This window comes from Pelophylax lessonae (assembly GCF_965119305.1).
Source record: "Pelophylax lessonae genome assembly, chromosome: 5".
Lineage (NCBI taxonomy): Eukaryota > Metazoa > Chordata > Amphibia > Anura > Ranidae > Pelophylax > Pelophylax lessonae.
Window position 1 is genome coordinate 300,113,815 of NC_138772.1, and position 19,505 is coordinate 300,133,319.

Genomic DNA, 19,505 nt, shown 5'->3' on the forward strand with positions numbered 1-19,505 from the left:
CCTTACTGATATAAGCAAGGTAAAAAATGAAATATGATATGTTGCTATGGGTTACTGAACAAAATATATTTTGATTTTTTTTACACATTTTTGGTCACTGCAGGAAATTCATTTTTACAGTCTTTGTAGGTGGCCAAATGGTATATCATTGAATATGTACACATCTGTTATTATAGTGCTGCAATTATTAAATGTTCTGTGACCAGCATGTGTTTAAACAAAGTTGACACACTAACCTGTTTCAGGTTCCACAGAAAAATATGGCTGTCCCTGAAGTATGCTGTAAATAACTTTGGCACTGTTTCCATAGGAAGGATCGTCTGCATCTGCAGCAGTAACTTGCACAACAAAAGTGCCTGGATGTAGAAGAAATCATAAAATAATTGAAAAAAAAAAAAACATTTATTCTAGGAGAAAATATGGTTAATAATTACTTATTTTTTCATAAGCTTATTTATGGGAAAACCATATAGTGAAAAAAGACCCTGCTGATATAAAGAACTTCAATACTCATGTGCTAAAAGTACAAATACAAACAATTGTAGAAATCACAAAAAAATGACATTTTTTGTAGCTATTCAGTTAAGCCCCATACACACGCACAGATTGTTGGCCGTAAATTGTCGGCAAACGTCCGATCGGCCGATTGTAGGCTTGTTAGTATGATGCTTCCGACAACCAACTGCGAATTTTCGGCCGAAAAAAAATCTGGTGTGCATGCTATAAAATTTTTGTTGGCCAACAACAGAACGGCCGATTGTTCCTCAGTCAGTACAGATTTCGGCAGACAAAAATCAGATGAGCAAGACTGGGCATGCTCAGAGAAGAAAAAACACACAGAAAGTCAACCATCACATGACATCACTTCTGAAGTTGGTTTTTGTTGGCCAACAAAAGTCTAGTGCAAGTCTAGAGCACATTTCAACCAACAAACAACACTGGACAAAAGACGGCCGATCGGTCGGCCAACAATCTGTGCGTGTGTACGAGGCTTAAGACAGAATGGGCAGTGAACAGAATCAAATATTAAACCACCTATGATCAATTCAACTATAGTAAATGGAAATATCTTTGCTATCGGTTACTGCACTTTGTACATCAGCAATGCTCTTTTCATGGCTTTACTGAATGGATCTGTGAGTGTCTAGAGAGCTAAATCACAGTATCAACTTGTCCAGAAGGTCAGAATTGGCCTTTAGCAATAACACAATGGATTTTATGATATAGTTGTCATCTTACTATGACCTTAGATCCCAGGCTAGCATTCTCTATCCTTTGATTCTAAATATTTTCTTTTTTTTTTTATCTGTTACTCAAAAAAAGAGCAACACATAAATAAACTTACTGTCAAATTATATTAAGGTCTTTTCTTTTTCATTCATAAAAAAAAAAAAATCCTTCCTCTGTGTAAAATGATGTAGAATAACATATTGGTAGGTCTTATTTGAACAACACCCACCATGAAAAGAGCACTGAAGTCTTATGTGACCTAGCTTTAAGATTTTGTTGGGTTACAGTGCATGCACCTGAGGATTTGATGATTTATTCATATAAATAAATAATCACACGGTTTCAAGCCAGGTCCACAGGTCTAGATACTGAACCAAAATTACAAGTGACCTGCTGTAAAAATAACTGTTACTTTCAGACCTCGTCCTGTTCTTTGAAACCTTGTTTCCTGTGATATTCACCTCTGTTTGATCTCAGCACCCAGTCTGTGATTTCTTCAAAGTGAGTGCCCTTTCTTTGTACTACATGTGGCTAGATGCAATTTTAAACTTTCCCATTCTTTTCAGTTGTCCAGTTAATATTTCTGATGTTGTACTCTATGTCCTCATACGGATCAATATACTCCAGTGGAATATTAGCGTCACAATGCTGTAACTATTTTCAAAGAACTCAACAGATTTCTTGCATAATTGTTCATACCTAATGCTAAAATTGTGCATTTACAATTACAGGTACAATGTACAATCCATGTTATTTCTTCTTCACTACAATAAAATTACACTTTTATATAGGTTAAGAGTAAAACAGGCTTACTTATATACACATACATATCTAAACATTAAAAAATTGTGAATGTCAATGTATCTTTAACTTATGATGCATTGAAAATTAGTAATCTTATTCCCTTCATGATCAGGCCATTTTTTTACTTTTTAGCACTGGGCTATTTTAACTGGTAATTGCGTGGTCATGCAACATTGTAATAAAATAAAATGCATTTAATTTTTTTTTTTCACACAGGTAGAGCTTTCTTTTGGTGGTATTTCATCTCCACTGTTTTTTTTTTATTATTATTATTATTATTATTATTATATAAATGCAAAAAGAAATGAGGGAAAAAAAGACAATATTTTTTACTTTCTACTTTAAAACATATCCAATAAAAAAAGTTGAAATTGCCATGTATTGAAGTTGTTAAAAAAGTTAACATTGTTATAAAAGCATCAGCGTTGTTGGGGTGCATGTTTTCAGGGGAAAAAGGAGTTGCCATTTGTCCCCATTTTTCGGGGTCTGTCCTCGGCAAACAAACATCCCCAGGATGTCTCTGGTGGGTGCTGGGGTCCTCTGTGAACATGCCAACACTCCCCATCAATGCCGGAAGAGGAGGCATCAAAGGGACTTGTCTGCTTGTAAAGAAAAATTGAATACCTTTTTTCAGTGCTCATTGTTTGAAACAAGTTATTATGGCATATTAAATTTAGTTTCATTCAAAATGTTTTGAATAGCCTTTGAAGTTGATTAGAGAAGAGGATCTGGCCATTTACGGGGTGCCTGGGGGACAGGCTCCATCTACTTTTCTCCATCCCCAGATCCCCCATTTGTTCACTACCTTTGTTATCTACTACCGAGGTTTTTATGAGGTTACGACTGTCTTTTTTTTATTTGCTCTCTGTACCCTGTAAGTTATTGGTTGTATCTCTGTAACTCTTCAGTGCATGTTAAACGTTGTAATGCATTTGTTATCTCCAATAAAATGTTTGACACTAGAGAAGAGGATCTGGTCCTCATCAAGGCAGGGCACCCCCATGTTAAGGGCATGTGGCTTACGCTGGATACACACTATACAACTTTTCTTGGTAGATTTCCTTTAGATTTACCTTCAACTATGTAGTGCAAGGGCCTGCCTGATTGCATACAAATTGAAAGTGTTTAGGTTTAACCTCATTTTATATGGTTTTGGTAAGTCTAAAGGAAAAAATCTAAAGAAAATTGTGTAGTGTGTATCCAGCTTTAGTATGGATTTCCTGGGGGACCTCATGCATTTTTTTTGTCTGAGTTAAGCGCTTAAAATCCACACCAAACTCAAGGGGTCTGGTATGCATTTTGGGGGGCTCTAGGCATTTTTTTTTCATTCTTGATGTGCTACAGCAAAATTGATAATTACAGATCAAAAAAGGACAGTTTAAATTGCTGGCAAATAAACGTTCATTGCTTGTTTCTGGCAAAAAAAAAAAGCAAAGATCTCCTATAATACAAAACAGACCCTGGGAGGTCTGCTATGTATTTTTGGGGACCTCTGGGATCAGTGTTTTTAAAAGGAAGCCTGGAGGGAGATGTCATTTGCCAGCTCTTTTCCTTTGTAAATGTCAGCGCTTAAAAAAATCATTGCTACTGCCTGCATAGAATTTAAAGAAAAAAAATGTTTGCAATGGAAACATTTACCCAGGGCTATATTTTTACACCCCTTTGCCAGACAGCTGGCATTTTTGATTTGAAAAATTCACCTCCCATTGATTTCAGTGTCAAATGCTATAGCCCTGGGTAAAATTTTCATGCATTCTATAAAAAGCCTTCTGTGTGCAGCAGCCCCCTAATACTTACCTGAGGTCCCTCTAGCTCCAGCGCCATTGTAGGAATGTCTCGGCCATCCAGGACTCCCCTCCTCATTGGCTGAGACAGCAGCTTGGCTCCATTGGCTCCTGCTGCTGTCAATCAAAGTTAGTCAGCCAGTCTGAGAACAGAAAGGGGGTCAGGCGGGGCCGGGCCACAGCTCCATGTCTGAATGGAAACACAGAGCTGTGACTCAGCTCAGGTTCCCCAATAGCAAGCTGCTTGCTGTGGGGGCACCCAACAGGAGGGAGGGGCCAGGAGAGCTGAAGGGGGACTCGAGAAAAGCAGGATCGGGGCTGCTCTGTGCACATCCACTGCAACAGAGCAGGTAAGTATAACATGTTTGTTATTTTTTATTTTTTAAAAATGAGACTTTACAATGACTTTAACTTCTGAATTCAACGAATCCTACTTGCTTCAAACCTACGGCATTTTGGCTCATCATAACTGCCCACATGCATTCATATGTCTGCACTCATGTGAGTCTAAGATGCAAGCATGGTATAGCAATTTATTTCTGTTTTTCTTAATATACTTTCATAAATCAGTACTATACTGTAGCAAACATTGTCTGTTGATGTTTTAAAGTGAGCCTGTCAGCAGAAGGAATACCCTTATGTATGTAATGTAAATATAGAATCTTGTATATTAACCTTAAGTCTCGGGTTCACACTTGTTTAATGCGGGAACCTGTGCGTGTTCCCACATTGCATCTGACTCACAGGCAGTTCACACTGTGAACTGCTGCAGGTGTCAATAGAAAGTTCACAGAATGCAGCAGAACACAGTGGGAACTATGGAATCAGATCGCATGGGTGTGAACACCTGCACCATTTTGTTGCGAATGCACCAAAGTCCATAAAGACATGGATGAGCAAGTTTGGGGTAGAGGAACTTAACTGGCCTACACAGAGTCCTGACATCAACCCGATAAAACACCTTTGGTATAAATTTGAGTGGAGACCGAGAGCCAGGCCTTCTTGTCCAACATCAGGGCCTGGCCTCACAAATGCGATTCTGGAAGAATGATCAAACATTCCCATAGACACACTCCTAAACCTTGTGGACAGCCATCCCAGAAGAGTTGAAGCTGTTAAAGCTGCAAAGGGTGGGCCAACCCAATATTGAACCCTGCGGACTAAGACTGGAATGCCATTAAAGTTAATGTGTGTAAAGGCAGGTGTCCAAATACTTTTGGCAATATAGTGTGTATATATATATATATATATATATATATATATTTTTTTTTTTTTTTTGTGTGTAGGATGAATCACTAAAGCACAACCATTGTTTACCACTGTAGAGCTGGGTATGGGGAGTGCCCCACCACCATTCCCATTGCTAAGGACAGCTCTTCCACACTGCTGGAACATAAATATGAGGCAAGGAAACTCTGTTACATCATTGATTAAATATAATCATGACCATAATTGCTTAATGGTGTCACCTACAGTAAGATGCCCTCAAGCTATTTTATAATTTCAAACAGAAGTTGGTGGGGGTCTGTCATGTAAAGATTGTAGTGATAACACTGCTAATGACCTACCTCCACCTATATCTACCAGAGGTTTGAGCAGGCAAATTAACTGGTCAATTTGTTTTTTTTTTTACCCACTTGCTAATTTACATGCAGGCTCTCCTCAGCTCAAACTTGTGTTCAACCCTGGAGAAGTAATAAGAGTCTTCTTTAGTGAGTATTTATTTATTAATTTTTATTTTTTAGTGACTCAAATAGTACAGAAGTCATTGGATTGGCATAGTGGGCAGGTAACTACTTTCAAAAGGAGAGTTCATCTATGGCAGCCTACATTTTTCTCTCTGAACCGGTTTCCTTTAACATTTCATTTCTGGGTCTTTTAATCTCTAACAGACCACTGATATTCCAAATGCAAGCTGAGAGACAAATACTTTACTTACCAACATCAGACATTTCAGGGACACTGGCACTATAAATGTGTTCTAGAAAAGTCGGCTCATTATCATTAATGTCATGTATCTTTATGACAAACTCTGACACCGGTTCCACAGGTCTTTCTGTCCTTCTATTTATTGCTTGGGCACGCAAGGTGTAAAAGGCTTTTTCTTCTCTGTCAATGCGTCGTGTGGCATGAATGTCACCTGTTCTCTCATCAATGACAAAAAGAGTTCCTGCTCCATCTCCTGAGAGAATATATTTCAAGCTCCCATCTCCTTTGTCTTGATCTGAATGGAGCTGTAGAAAAAAAATAAAGAAATTAGCACATGGTTATATGTAATATGTGCACTTGCAGCATAGGTATAAATTCTGTTTGTCTATAGAAAGCCAAATTGTTTCTTTATTAGTTGCTTATTTTGAACATGCTGAATTATTTCATTATGATATTGTCCTATTACAATAAAGCCTTAGACGTATTGCATGCAATAAGGGATATACAGTTGGTAAGCTGCTATTGCTGACCTATTTTTGAAATGTGAGTTGCCTGTCTCTTTCTGCGTTCAAAACTTTTTACTGACTTGAAACAAGTATATCTCTAGTAAAGTCAGAAATCCTTATCTGCATATGTTCCCGGTCAGTAAATCGTAATATATTAGGATAGCTGGATCGGCATGGTAGTTAGCAGAGGCGTAACTAGAACCTTCAGGGCCCTGATGCAAGTAACCATGAAGGGCCCCCCAGACCCCTGGCCGGGGCCCTTACCTTCAAGCCCAGGGCTCTTCCCACTAATCCTGGGGCTCTTTACACTCGTTGCATGGCCTTTTATTATGGTCCCGCAGCAGGATTCTTTCACAAGTTCTGCAGTGGGCCCCCTTCCTGCAATCTTGTGGGCCCACTTCCTGCAATCTTGGGGCCTCCCCACAGTGGTGCAATGCCAGGGTCCGGTCGCAAGTGTGACCTTTGCGATCCTGGAAGTTCCCCCACTGGTTTGCTACCGGGCCCCCTGGAGCATGGGGCCCGGTAGCGATTGCAACCCCTGCAACCCCTGTAGTTACACCCCTGGTAGTTAGTATTTGTATTTTTTAAAAAAGATCAGCAACCTATTTTTACATGTTCCTCTCAGTACAGATTTCCTTTAAGCAGATGGACTAATACCTTAGCTGTAGCTATTTAAAAATAATCTAAAGGCATCATTTCACATTTTACATAGAAATAATGTTTCTGCAGACCAGAACTCTTTAGAAGTATCTGGGACAGCTGTGATGATAGGTTTGGATCCTATTTTTGAGTTACTTCCAGCAGCTTTCTTTCAGATTTAAGAATTTCAAGTGAACAAAATCAGTTTATTTTTTATCTGCTTTACAGACGGTAATGACAGTATAAGTTGGCTTTGACAGGACAATTTGCTGGCTTGTTTTGTCTTGTTATTGTGTAAGAAACTTGTGTGTGATTCAGACTTTAGAACTTTGATAAAAATACTGCAGTGCTTGGCCTATATTGATGTTGTAAACCTAATGTTTAACACTATGGTAGGGTTAAAAGGTGCTCTCCTTTTGTAAGTACTACCAGGGTGGTATGAGAAAAAAAGTCAACAGATACATTATAAAAAGGTTTTAATTTGCTATTTACACTACAACTTGTTAAATCCAGCTTCAAAAAAAGGCTGACAGCTGAAAACTTCCAGGCCATATTGCGAGTAAAAAATAATAGAGCTATAGAAATTATTTCTTGTTTAACTTTGGCTAATATATGCTATCAAAATTTAGGCCTTTGTCTAGACTACCACGCCAATACCATCCAAGAGATAACAGAATGTTTTCAAAACGAAAGGAAGTATATCCAAAAGAAGACCATATCCGTTATGAGAAGAAGGTATTCAATTGGATTCCCCATTAAAAAAATGTAAATCTTTAATTTGCTCACAGACAAGAGGCATGGCAGAAACTCTTAAAGGAGAACATTGTTGCCGAGATTCAAACCTGTGACCAGCCACATCCCAGGCGGTAGCCCTGCTTACTAGGCTACCGTCCTCCCTGGACATTCCTCCCTGGACATTCCTCCCTGAACATTCCTCCCTGAAGCCTATTATTTCAACCTTAGTCTTGCCAAGAATTGCTCATCACCCTTGATTCCCCACACCTGGTACTTCCCTATATAAGTCCAGCCCCGTGCACTCCAGCTTGCTGATTATTGAGCTCCTGAGCCTTGATCAAGCTTCTCCTCACCTGCTGCTCCTGTCTACTACCACAAATCCAACGCTAACCAGGAACCGACTACTCTTCTGCTTTGTCCCTACCTACTGAACTGCTACCTCTGTTGCCGATCCGGATTGTCTGACCACGCTTACTGCTGCCCGCCCCAACCTTTGGCTTGTCTGACTTCTCTCTGGTTATCCCTTGTCTGCTCCTCCGCCTTCGGACCGAACCTGCACTCTGCCTGGCTGGGTGATCCTGAGGACTGCGTCCTGGTGTTAGCTTGCAGCGCAGTCTATCCCCACCATCAGGGGCTCTAGTGAAAACCAGCTAGCACTTAGTTTCCGCACCTCAGGTGAACCCGTGTCCTCATCAAAGTACTACCCGGTGTCCATCCAGTATCCAGCACTGCAACCACCGTAGCCAACCCGGATTGTCTGACCACGCCTCTGCCAGACTTCCTGCACCTACTACCTGCCTGCGGTCCTTGCCACTGGGCTCCACTCCTACCTCCGGCCAGCAGTCCTCTGACTCAGGTGAGCCTGTAGGATTGTTACAATTGTCCATTATTGGCTACTGTACTAATGCAGGGAGAGAGTGCCCATAAATGGAGTCAGTAATCATTTCCTAACAGTTTATAGGCTGTCAAGAGAAAATACTTCAAGGAGCCTGCAACTATTTTCATCTGATTATAAATAATAAATCAACTAGGTTGCCTACCTGGCTTCTTGGCATGCAAGGAACATAAATATATGTATAGAAACATCACAGTTCATTTGGTGCTACAGAGGCATATGCCACAGGAATAGGGCCAAGAAACCGTTTGAATATAGCTCAATATGCTTTACACTCGATACATTTAGGTTTGGCTCCACAAATCATGATTTGATCTTTCATTCTAACAAAGGCACTTGTAGAAGGTAATACAGTATCCAATCTTTAACAAATCTTTTGTGAAAAGTCAAACACCCATTTGTTTGGCCATTCACACAAGATTCTTCATAAATTGCACACTGTGCATAAGCCTCCCTCATAGTGTTTCCACTGTTGGTCAAATAGCTCTCAAGGTTGAATGTTCCTAAGCTATGTTTCTCTTAGGATCAAATGTTATGGGTTGTTACATTTTCCCAATGAAATGCGCTAAGGAAACTATTCTACACTTATTACAAATATTGCGGGAATTATTTTTTATACCTTCAAAAATGTTGAGAGAAAGCACATTTTCTTTTTAAATAAGACCCTTAAAGTGATTGTAAGTCTAATTTTTTTTTATTTAAATAATAAACATACCCCCTTTTCTGCAGTCCCTTGCCAGCACTCCAGGCTTCTTCTATCTATGTGCCCCCATAGCATAGAGGCACAGCTACAGGCTCACTCCCTAGCTGCACTACCTGTGTCCAAAGATGCACAGAGCATGGTTTGGCCCTACTCCCAGTCCGTCCTCACAGCATTCAATTGACAGCAGCAGGAAATGGCTCCTGTTGCTGCCCAAGTCCATGTGAGAAGAGGAAGAGGGGGAGAGAAAACGGCAGCCGGGAACAATGCTGGATCCCTGACAGGCTCAGGTAAGTGTTTAGGGGGGGGGGGGAGTAAGTGGGGTATTTTTTTATTTGATGCAGGGAATGCACTAAGGTAAAAAAAAAACCCCAGCCTTTAGAATCACTTTAAAGTCCATTGTAAGTTGCATGTCCATCTAGTATAACCATTTCTTACAGGGCAACAAAGCTACTATGTAATTTTGCTTCATATAGAACAGTGTTGTCACTCTCTTACAGGACATGGACAAAAAAACAGTATTACTGGAGGTCTCAGTAATACTGTGATAATACTTGTGATAAACTGCATGATTTTTTTTTTCTTGCTTATTGTTATACTTCAAGGATTTCTATGCTAAAAAAAAAAATGTTTTTTTTTTTTTAAAGGCTGTCATGCCCTCATATGGCCATTTATAAAACCAAAATGTGAAATACTTCCTAAGCATCTAATACAGAAGTTTAGGATTAAAGGGAATTTATCGGCAAAGTTGCAAATCTGCTGTTATCCTTTGTAACTTCACATTAGGAATGAGTTAAAAAAAAGAATTGGCATCTTTAAGTTCACACATAGGTTCACACTTTTCAGCTCTAGTGCATTATGGTTATCTATCTATTAGTGCAAAGTGGTGCCATTTACAGTAATTTTAGTGGCACCCATGGCAATGCAGCTCCAATGCACATGTGTTGCAGAATTCCACAATTCAGAGTAATACACTACTGTGTATTGTGTTACACTGCTTTGTTAAAAATTATTTTGTTTTTATGCTTTGGTTCATTGCCAGTCAATTTATGTAAATGGCCTACACAGAATAATACAATGCACGTCAATGCAGAAAAAAATGTGTTAACCAATGTACATTAGCACAATGCACTGCACTAGAAATGTGTAAAGCCATCCCTTATCTTTGTAGAAACAAATACTTTGCCACCTATGAATTTTTTGAAAATGACCCTTAGCAGTCTTTTGATATTGGCTGTCAAGAATGGGATCTATTACTTTAAAAAAAAAAAAAAAAATAAGGCCCCCTTCATATCTCTGCAAGTGTTTTGGTATGTTACTATCTATGCATTGTGATGCCCCACAAAACATATGCATCGGTGTTCATGTGCAAGGTTTTTTGAGGTGCAGATCAAAATGAATGACACAGCAACCCACCACACTACTGCTACTTCAATTATAAAGCCAAATGTAAAACCAGCCTTTAAGTTTGATAGGCACACAAAAGGAAAGCATACTAATTATTTGTCATTGAATGTCATGGAATGCAACAATGAACATTTCCAATATTCCGTGGCCCTGTTACTACCACATATAATTTCTATTGCAATCTTTTATAGATGGACTGGAAACTCCTGTGTAAAGTTCTAAAAAAATATTTTCAGTTTTAAAACATTCAATTATTATTTTTTTCAATATGTTTTTCCATTCTTGTGCCAGGGATAAATAATATGCTCTCTATCAATTCCCTGTGAAGAGAACAGCAACTTACATAAGCTCATCCAAGCATTTCCTGGATGTTCACCTCCTTGTAACAAACCCATATGGTTTTTAAGCCCATCTCTAGGAAAATAAAAATGCTCCCTTGCAGTTTGGCTTCCCCTGTACTGCATAGGTTAAGGTCTAGGAGGTCTCAAAAAGCAGTTTTACCTACTCAATCCTCTACTCACCCATCAGCTCTGCTCTACATTCTGGCAGTGGACTGTCCCTCAGCAATACATTTGATTTGATGATGTCAGCCATCGACAGAGCTTGTATGAAGATCTAGTAAGTAAAACTGCTTTTTGTTCCCCCCTAGACCTAAGTGAGAATTTAAACCCTTGTAGTGCAGAGACAGCCTCACAGCAAGGGTGCATTTTCCTTTTCTATGACGTTCAAGGGGGTGGAAAAGGTTCAGCAGGGCAGTTTTTTCAATGTGAAACCAAAATCAAAAACACGGAGACATGACCTTAAACTGACTGTAGAAAGCTCTATTTGTGGGAAAAAAAGGACATCAATTGTATTTGGGTACATCATCGCAGGACCGTGAAATTTTTCGTTAAAGTAACGCAGCGCCGAATGGCAAAAAAATGGCCTGGTCATTAAGGGGGTAAAACCTTTCCGGAGCTGAAGTGGTTAAAATATAAAACAAACAGCAATGTTAAAATTGTTCTAACATGGTAGCATGGAGACTAATTGACATAGCCCAAGATTAGTTACACTTCTGGGGTGATAATAATGACCTAGAATTTAATACCAACTCATACCCTAATTCAATCACATTTTTAGACATCACAATTTACCATCCTCCATGTAACCAGTTCACATCCCAAAACACTGATATCCAGCATTCCATACAGTCAGTATCTAAGGATACGACGGAACTGCACTGACTCTTTCCATTTTGAAAATGAAGCCAAAGCATTACAACTACGTTTATTGCAAAGAGGCTACAGCGGGATTTGCCTAAAGAAGGCATATAACAGAGTCAAAATAAAAGACAGATCCAACGAATTCACCAATCAAAATCACAAAATTCAGTTACCACTACTAGAATAATAACATGTTTCTTTTGTCAACACCAAAAAGTAAGAAACATAATGAATAAGTATTGGTAACTCTTAACAGCAGACCAAACTGTTTTAAATACATTTGGCAGAAATCCGTAAATAACCTATAAAAGATCTAAATCATTAAAAGATCGTTTAATACAAAGTCATTATGTAAACAAAGAAAATGCTAATATTGGGATGGCTCGAACTGGCACTGCCCCTTATTGTTGCTTTTGCCACATATAAGTACTATCAATTTACCCAATAGCAGACAGTTTACACCTAGATTCTTTGTCAACTCTCAATCCATTGGTGGTGTCGTTTACCTCATGAAGTGCACATATGGTGCATTTTATGTTGGGAAAACGAAACATGCATTTTTCCAACGCATCAAAGACCATGTAAGCCTGATATTTAAGAAATGATCTGAGATACCCATAAGCTGCCATGTTGGCTTATAGCTCAACTATGATGCCTCCAACATCCAGTTTCATGCTTTGGAACATGTGCCAACCCACAAAAGGGGTGGTGAGGTGGACTGCATATTGCTCCAAAGTGAAAACAAATGGATTTTTTCTCTGCTACCAAATCCCTGGAACTTAATGAATCCCTGAGTTTTAAGTCCTTCCTATAGAATCTATTTTTGCCTACGTTTCCCAAGCCGTCTCATAACTATTCTCCATGTGCACTACTTATTTATTGTTATTAATTGTACATTTTGACATGTTTTCATGTTAAAGATTGATATAAGGGTTTCATTTACCACTATAGGACTGCAGCTACATTAGGTGTCATTTACTACTATAGGACTGCAGCTACATTAGTGCATTTATAATCTTGTTCTTTATATATTCTTTTAGTGCAGAGACCATAAGTGGCCTCGTGGAGGGGCTCTTAGCTTGGCCGTACGGACGCCTGAGGTATTCAACACCCTGGTTCCCTCGGGAACCACTTTTTATTGAATGCCGAACGCAGCGCCCATTTCTTCTCCCTGTACACTTTTTGTATCTCTTTATTTGTATTTTATTTATTTTTTATTTTGGTGGTTTTTAGTCAATACGTTTTTCCTTTTGTGAGGCGGATTCAACAGTGTGGACCCTCTCTCTCCCTTTTTCTTTGCCTTCTCAGGTGATTCTGCCGTATCCCAATCTCGGGTAGTATTTTCAGGTGTCCAGAGTGCGCATGTGCGTGCGCATGTCTAGTGTGACACTTGAGTTGTCTTTGCCCTTACGTTTAACCACTTTGTTTGGGAGCCAATCGGCGATTGATCATGTCCGCGTCATGCCACAGCATCATACGCTGGGCGTGCCAGGAGGAGTATATCAGGAACCCACCCCATAAGCATTTCTGATCGGTGGAGAATCTGTGTGAGTCACATAGATACAACTGCCAAAGGTAAGAGCACACAGAGGTGATATTATCTAGCTGGGTCACCTCAGTACTCACCATACATTGAATATTTCCCTATATTGTTTGTGTGGCTAGGTTCTAATTGAAACTTTTTTGTTGATGGTTTGTATAGCACATCTGTGGAGTACAAATTTCCGAATTATAGAAGCGGACACCTTGAGGGTGACCATATCTGATGCACCCTGTTATTAGCATTGGGAGTCATCTTTCAGTAAGTTTCAAATAGATTTGGAGTTTTTTTCACCAGTTATACTCTCTTTAAAATGCCAGACCAATATACATCTCTGGCCTATAAATGTCTCAACTCACTCATAGGTCCTAACAATTTAATAACACTAATTTGGAAAATTCATTAAATGTATTCTGATTTGTTCCTCCTGCAGCCAGCACATAAGAGCCCTACCCCACAGTCTACTATTGGATCTTTGCCTAAATCCATGTGATTGGTTTCTAATAAAATTTTCTCTACAAAACATTGGAAATCTGGATAATCATTCTATGCTCCAATGCACAGTGCTAAGAAATCCATTATCATTCTTAAATATTTTAAATATTCTAAAAAATATATATTGGAAAAAAAATATATATATTATTCTTTTGTATCTCTGTTACACATGCTATATATATATATATATATATATATATATATATATATATATATATGGTGTTAAAAATGTCAAAAAAAATAGAAATGCCTATTATGATTTGTTATATATACTGCTTAATCGGATTGATCGAACTGAACCTAAATGTTGTATGATTGATCATGTTTTTTCTATCAACTTAGGTGTGATATTACACTATTCCCTGAAGAAGCCATATCTACTGGCTAAAAGGGATTATCACCCAAGAAGTGTTACTAATTTTGGACTATGTCAATTAGTCTCCAGACTACAATTTTAACATTGCTGTTTGTTTTGTCTTTATATTTTAAATGAATTAAAATAAAATACGTAACTTTATTCTTTTCTTCATATCTTATTTGCACCTAACAAATCCCAGCTCCCACGGGAGCATCTCCTCCTGTGTCATATATCGATATACAGGGATGTGCTGCAGGTGAATCAACCTCTGGAAATACTTTTTTTCCTGCATACAGAATGTATAAATCAGAATTTCAGAGCTAGGGTCAGAAGTTGCTTCATCTCAGCTTTAGTTCTTGCACCAGTTATCTTCAGAATTGCTTGGAAACTGGAATAATGTTGGTTATTCAACAAGCAGAGCAAGTGTGGATTATTCAGGAAGCAAACCCACCTGTCCCATATTTGAGGAGCTTCATTAAATCTAGTTGAAGGTAATTGCAGAGAACATGTATTATTAAAAAAAAAAAAAACTGATCTAAGAGATGATCATTTTGCTTGCTTGCTGTACAGCATTAGCAATTCACTATCCACTCATTCAACTGTCAACTAGACTATACAGTAGTCTGCCCGAAAATGCCTTTCTTTCTTTCTTTCTTTCTTTCTTTCTTTCTTTCTTTCTTTCTTTCTTTCTTTCTTTCTTTCTTTCTTTCTTTCTTTCTTTCTTTCTTTCTTTCTTTCTTTCCTTCTTGTTCTCAAGAAATTATTTCTAATCTTCTTCTGCCTTCATTTCCAATTCCCTACTCTTACTTTAACCAACTAACAGACACTAAATCTTATCTTGCCTAAAACCTGTCATGTTTGTATTTGACAGTAGCCAGATTGCCCTAAGCCACCAAAGCAGGGCAGAGCAGATAATACATTTGTAACAGTTAAAACTACCAATTAATTTTCAATATCAAATGATGCTGTCAGTGACCAAAAGGCAAACAATTATAACATTTAAAACTGGTAGCTGCATTTCTAGATAGCGTCGATCAAAACAAAATGAACCACAATTCATTAATTTTTGATTGTCTTAAATGTAGAGCTAAGATGATAAGTCAAGAGAAAACAAATTGTGATAATACCTCTTAGCAGCACTTTTCTAAGGAATTCTTGAAAATGTTGATGATTAGGGATAAATGTGGTGCATCCATGGTAAGGATGTGTGATGTTTTGGGTGCAGTATTTTTACATTTTTTTTTTCTGCAGCAAAGTCTATTACCCCTTTTGGGGTGTGCTGCTGAATACCAGGTGGCTCCTTAGATTCTCTGCCTTGCATTAACTGGCCACTAGCACAACATTCTCAAGACAACAAACACAGGCCTAAAATGAGACACAAGGCAATAAGAATGGGGCCGCATATTAAGACAGATGGCACAGAGAGTTCACTTTCAAAAACATTAGAGTTGTAGATTTTTTGGATTTCAATGGGTCATACTCAGTGTATCTGCAGCGGGCAGTCCGGAACAGGTTAATTAACTCCCAGTCTTAGTCTGTAGGGTTCAATATTGAGTTGGCCCACCCTTTGCAGCTATAACAGCTTCAACTCTTCTGGGAAGGCTGTCCACAAGATTTAGGGGTGTTTCTATGGAATGGGAAATCCCTCTCACTGGAATTAAGGGGCCAAGCCCAACCCCTAAAGAACAACCCCACACCAGATTCCCCCCCCCCCCCACCACCAAATGGTTTGGATCAGTGCACAAAACAAGGTCCATAAAGACATGGATGTGCTAGTTTGGTTTGGAGGAACTTAAATGGCCTGCACAGAGTCCTAACCTCAACCTGATAGAACACCTTTGGGGTGAATTTGTGCGGAGACAGTGGGCCAGGTCTTCTCATCCAATCTCAGGGCCTGACCTCACAATGCACTTCTGGAAGAATAGTCAAACATTTTCATAGACACACTCCTAAACCTTGTGGACAGCCTTCCCAGAAGAGTTGAAGCTGTTATAGCTGCAAAGGGTGGGCCAACTCAATATCGAACCCTACAGACTAAGACTAGGATGTCATTAAAGTTTATGTGCGTGTAAAGGCAGGTCCCAATACTTTTGACAAATTAGAGTATGGAAACCCAGCCTGAAGTAGCCATAAGAAAGGCAATGCCCCAGGTTAAAATTGAGAGGATTATTTTGCAAGAAACAGTCCATAGACTGGATAAGTCATGATTTTCTTTCTTGGGTGCATCAATCCAGTAACCGATGTCTAATAATGATGGGAATGATCAGTGTTTAAATTTATAATTACGATAAACTAAAGACAAGAAATAACAAAGGGTGGAGATAAAAGGAAAATGTGTATACTTTGCATTACTAGCTGGTGTGTTATCTGTTTACAGAGATTACACAGAATATGACAGCTGACAAAATAAATGGGTATTGCTAGAAATTGGGCATTATCATAATCCAACTATTGATTACAATATCATTTAATCAACATACAATAACATTTTAATTATTACACTACGGAGTCATTTGTACAAAAACTATATTTTGTTTGAATTTTAGACACTCTTATTCTTCTGTTTAAAGTGTGTATGGCACCAATGAAGCTCCCTGTTGTAGAGCATATTGAAACAATATAAATTTGCTTTTACTCTTTTAATTCATGCTGGTGTTACTAAGCAATTCCTGATTTTTATCCCATCTAAATGTGTAGCCTTGTTCCAGATAGGTTCCAGGAAATTACATAGCTAGAATTATGAGAATTGTATCAGTCCTCTAGAAGTTACTGAAATACCAATCTAACAGATAACAAGCTTTAGTTAGTGAAAAGGACAGAAAAGAAAAGCCTGTATTGTGGAGACAATTACAAGATACTGAAATGTATCAACCTTTAAAAAAAGATCACATTACAGAATTTCAAAACAGGTCCACTAAAATAACTGAAGGAGGTTAAGTTTTGGGTGTGTCACTGTATTGGACAAATTGTATTGCTCAACAAACACCTTTACAAATGGCTATATTGTCATCTAAATTGCAGCTTTGGAGGCATCTATAGCACATGTGTCAAACACAAGGCCTTTGGGCCGAATCTGGCCCTCCAGGCCATTTTATGTGGCCCTCGCACTGCTCCTGCAGCTGCACCACCCCCCTTATGCAGCCACACAGAGGCTCAACTCTGCCCTCCTGTCTCAGGAGTCAGCAGCAGAGAGGAGAACAGAACTCCTCCTACAGATCCTGTGCCTCTCGGTGCAGCCACAGCACCCCTTTGTCTTCTCCTCCCCTAGTATTAGCAATCAGCAGACTCCAGCCCTACTCTGCTCCTCCTCCAGACCCTGGACTTTCCCAGATCTGCTCTCAGCTTCTTTCCAACAGCAGCACAAAGTACACTGATGTAAGGGAGGGTCAGGACGCTTGACCTCTGATTGTGGGGGGGGGGCTCTTGATATCCGATGTAAGAGGTTGTGGGGTGCTCTCAACATCTAGTCTTACAAATACAACCAGCCCTTTGAGGGCAACCATAATTCTGATCCAGCCGGCTATGAAATTGAGCATTACACCCCCGATCTATAGGGTTATATGAAAGAAACATTAACCAATTGTCCTCTGGAATGTTTTACCCCCTTCAAGATCAGATCATTTTTTGCTAGTCAGCACTGCACTTTTTTAATTGGTGATTGTGCGGTCATGCAACACTATACACAACTTAAAATTATGTTGTTTTTTTTTTTTTTTTTTTTTTTTTTACACAAATAGAGCTTTATTTTGGTGGTATTTGATCACCACTGGGTTTTTAATGTTTTAATATATAAATGAAAAAAAAAATATTTTCTCATTTTTGTTAGAAGACATATCCAATAAAAAAATAAAACCACATTGTATTCTGCTACATGTCTTTGATGAAAAAAAAAAATCCCAGTAGCATCTAGAGACGATGGTATATACTATATAACTGGTATATACCTGGTATTTAACTTATAGTGGGACTGTGATAGGGTGGAGGGCAATCTGTCACCAACTGACCATGACATCGCTAGTGACACTAATATAGTGATCAATGATAATACTGTACACTGACACTGTACTAATGACACTGGCTAGAAAGGGGTTAACATCTAAGAACAAACAAGGGGTTAAATGCATGCCTAACAATGTGTAATGTGTGCTTCTTTTACTTTACTATCTGACTGTTTTTTGTTATCCCTGCTTTTCAAGGAGAAGAAACAGCCAGATTGCTGTTCCTATACACAGATCAGATGACTTCAGCCAAAATCCTTGGCTGAAACCAGCTGCCAAATATACAGCAAGGTTCTGCAGGGGGCACGCACATTAGCGCCACTGAACCCAGAAGAAATGGCTGACGTTGCATGCTGACAGTTGTTATGCACTGCTTAGGCTAGGTTCACACTAGTGCGGCCCTCTTAGTCCTCTTGCAGTTTGATTGTGGTGTGAAAAGTTTGCCCTGCTAGCTGTATGCCTAATATTGACTGATTGATTATTTGACGAATTCCATCCACACCCACCACAGTACAAAATAAGTACAAACTACAGGTAAATACCTCGCTAATATCTTACATAAGCAGCAAGGACAACACTGAACTAGTGCAAACAATGATAATAATAATACGTGCAGCACAAATAAATGGTTACCATATGTAAAATTATATATCCAAAAATAGCATATATAGGTACAAAAAATGGAAAATGTTGAGTGACACAGCAAACAAGTTTGAGTTCACAAAACATATACTAAAATAATAAAAAAATAAAGTACTTATATATCACAGTTAATGTGAATGAACAAATCTTCAAATTGTGCTCCAAAGAGTAATAAGTGAAGATAGGGATTGTTGTGAAGAAATCTACCACCAATCACTTATGAGGCTTACCGGAGCGAGTAATAACCATTTTTTTGGTAAAATATAAACGATGATGCTACGCTGAGTAAATAGATACCACAAGCATGTCACTCTTTAAAATTGTGTAAGTCCGTGGAACAGTGTAAAACTATGGTACCTACAAATCTCCATAGGTTACATGTTAATACCCTTTACAGGCTACCAATTAAGAATTTCACAGATGGTCTGGAGCTAGAATAAGTGCTCTCACTCTGACCTAATGTGTGGTGTGATCATCATTTGCATATGCTTGCAGGACCTGCATGCACGTTCACATTTGAACATGAGCACAGTGGATGGGGACGCTTTAATATTTTATTTTAATATTTATTTCATTTAAAGAAAAACTTTTTTACACTGTCTCATTCATTTTTGTTGTTTTTCTGATTAACTTCATTGCTA

The 19,505-nt window shown here is 38.6% G+C and overlaps 1 protein-coding gene across 1 annotated transcript in view; it reads right to left on the reverse strand.

The window, feature by feature from the left end:
* The window catches only part of LOC309556022 (cadherin-10-like), a 385,953-nt gene that overhangs the window by 182,271 nt on the left and 184,177 nt on the right, over positions 1–19,505 (reverse strand). Inside the window, exons 2-3 of the mRNA XM_082258290.1 lie at positions 5,758–6,052; positions 237–356 (exon numbers count right to left, since the gene is read on the reverse strand). Of these exons, the coding sequence (XP_082114416.1) occupies positions 237–356; positions 5,758–6,052 (415 nt within the window). The remainder of the gene's footprint in view (positions 1–236; positions 357–5,757; positions 6,053–19,505) is intronic.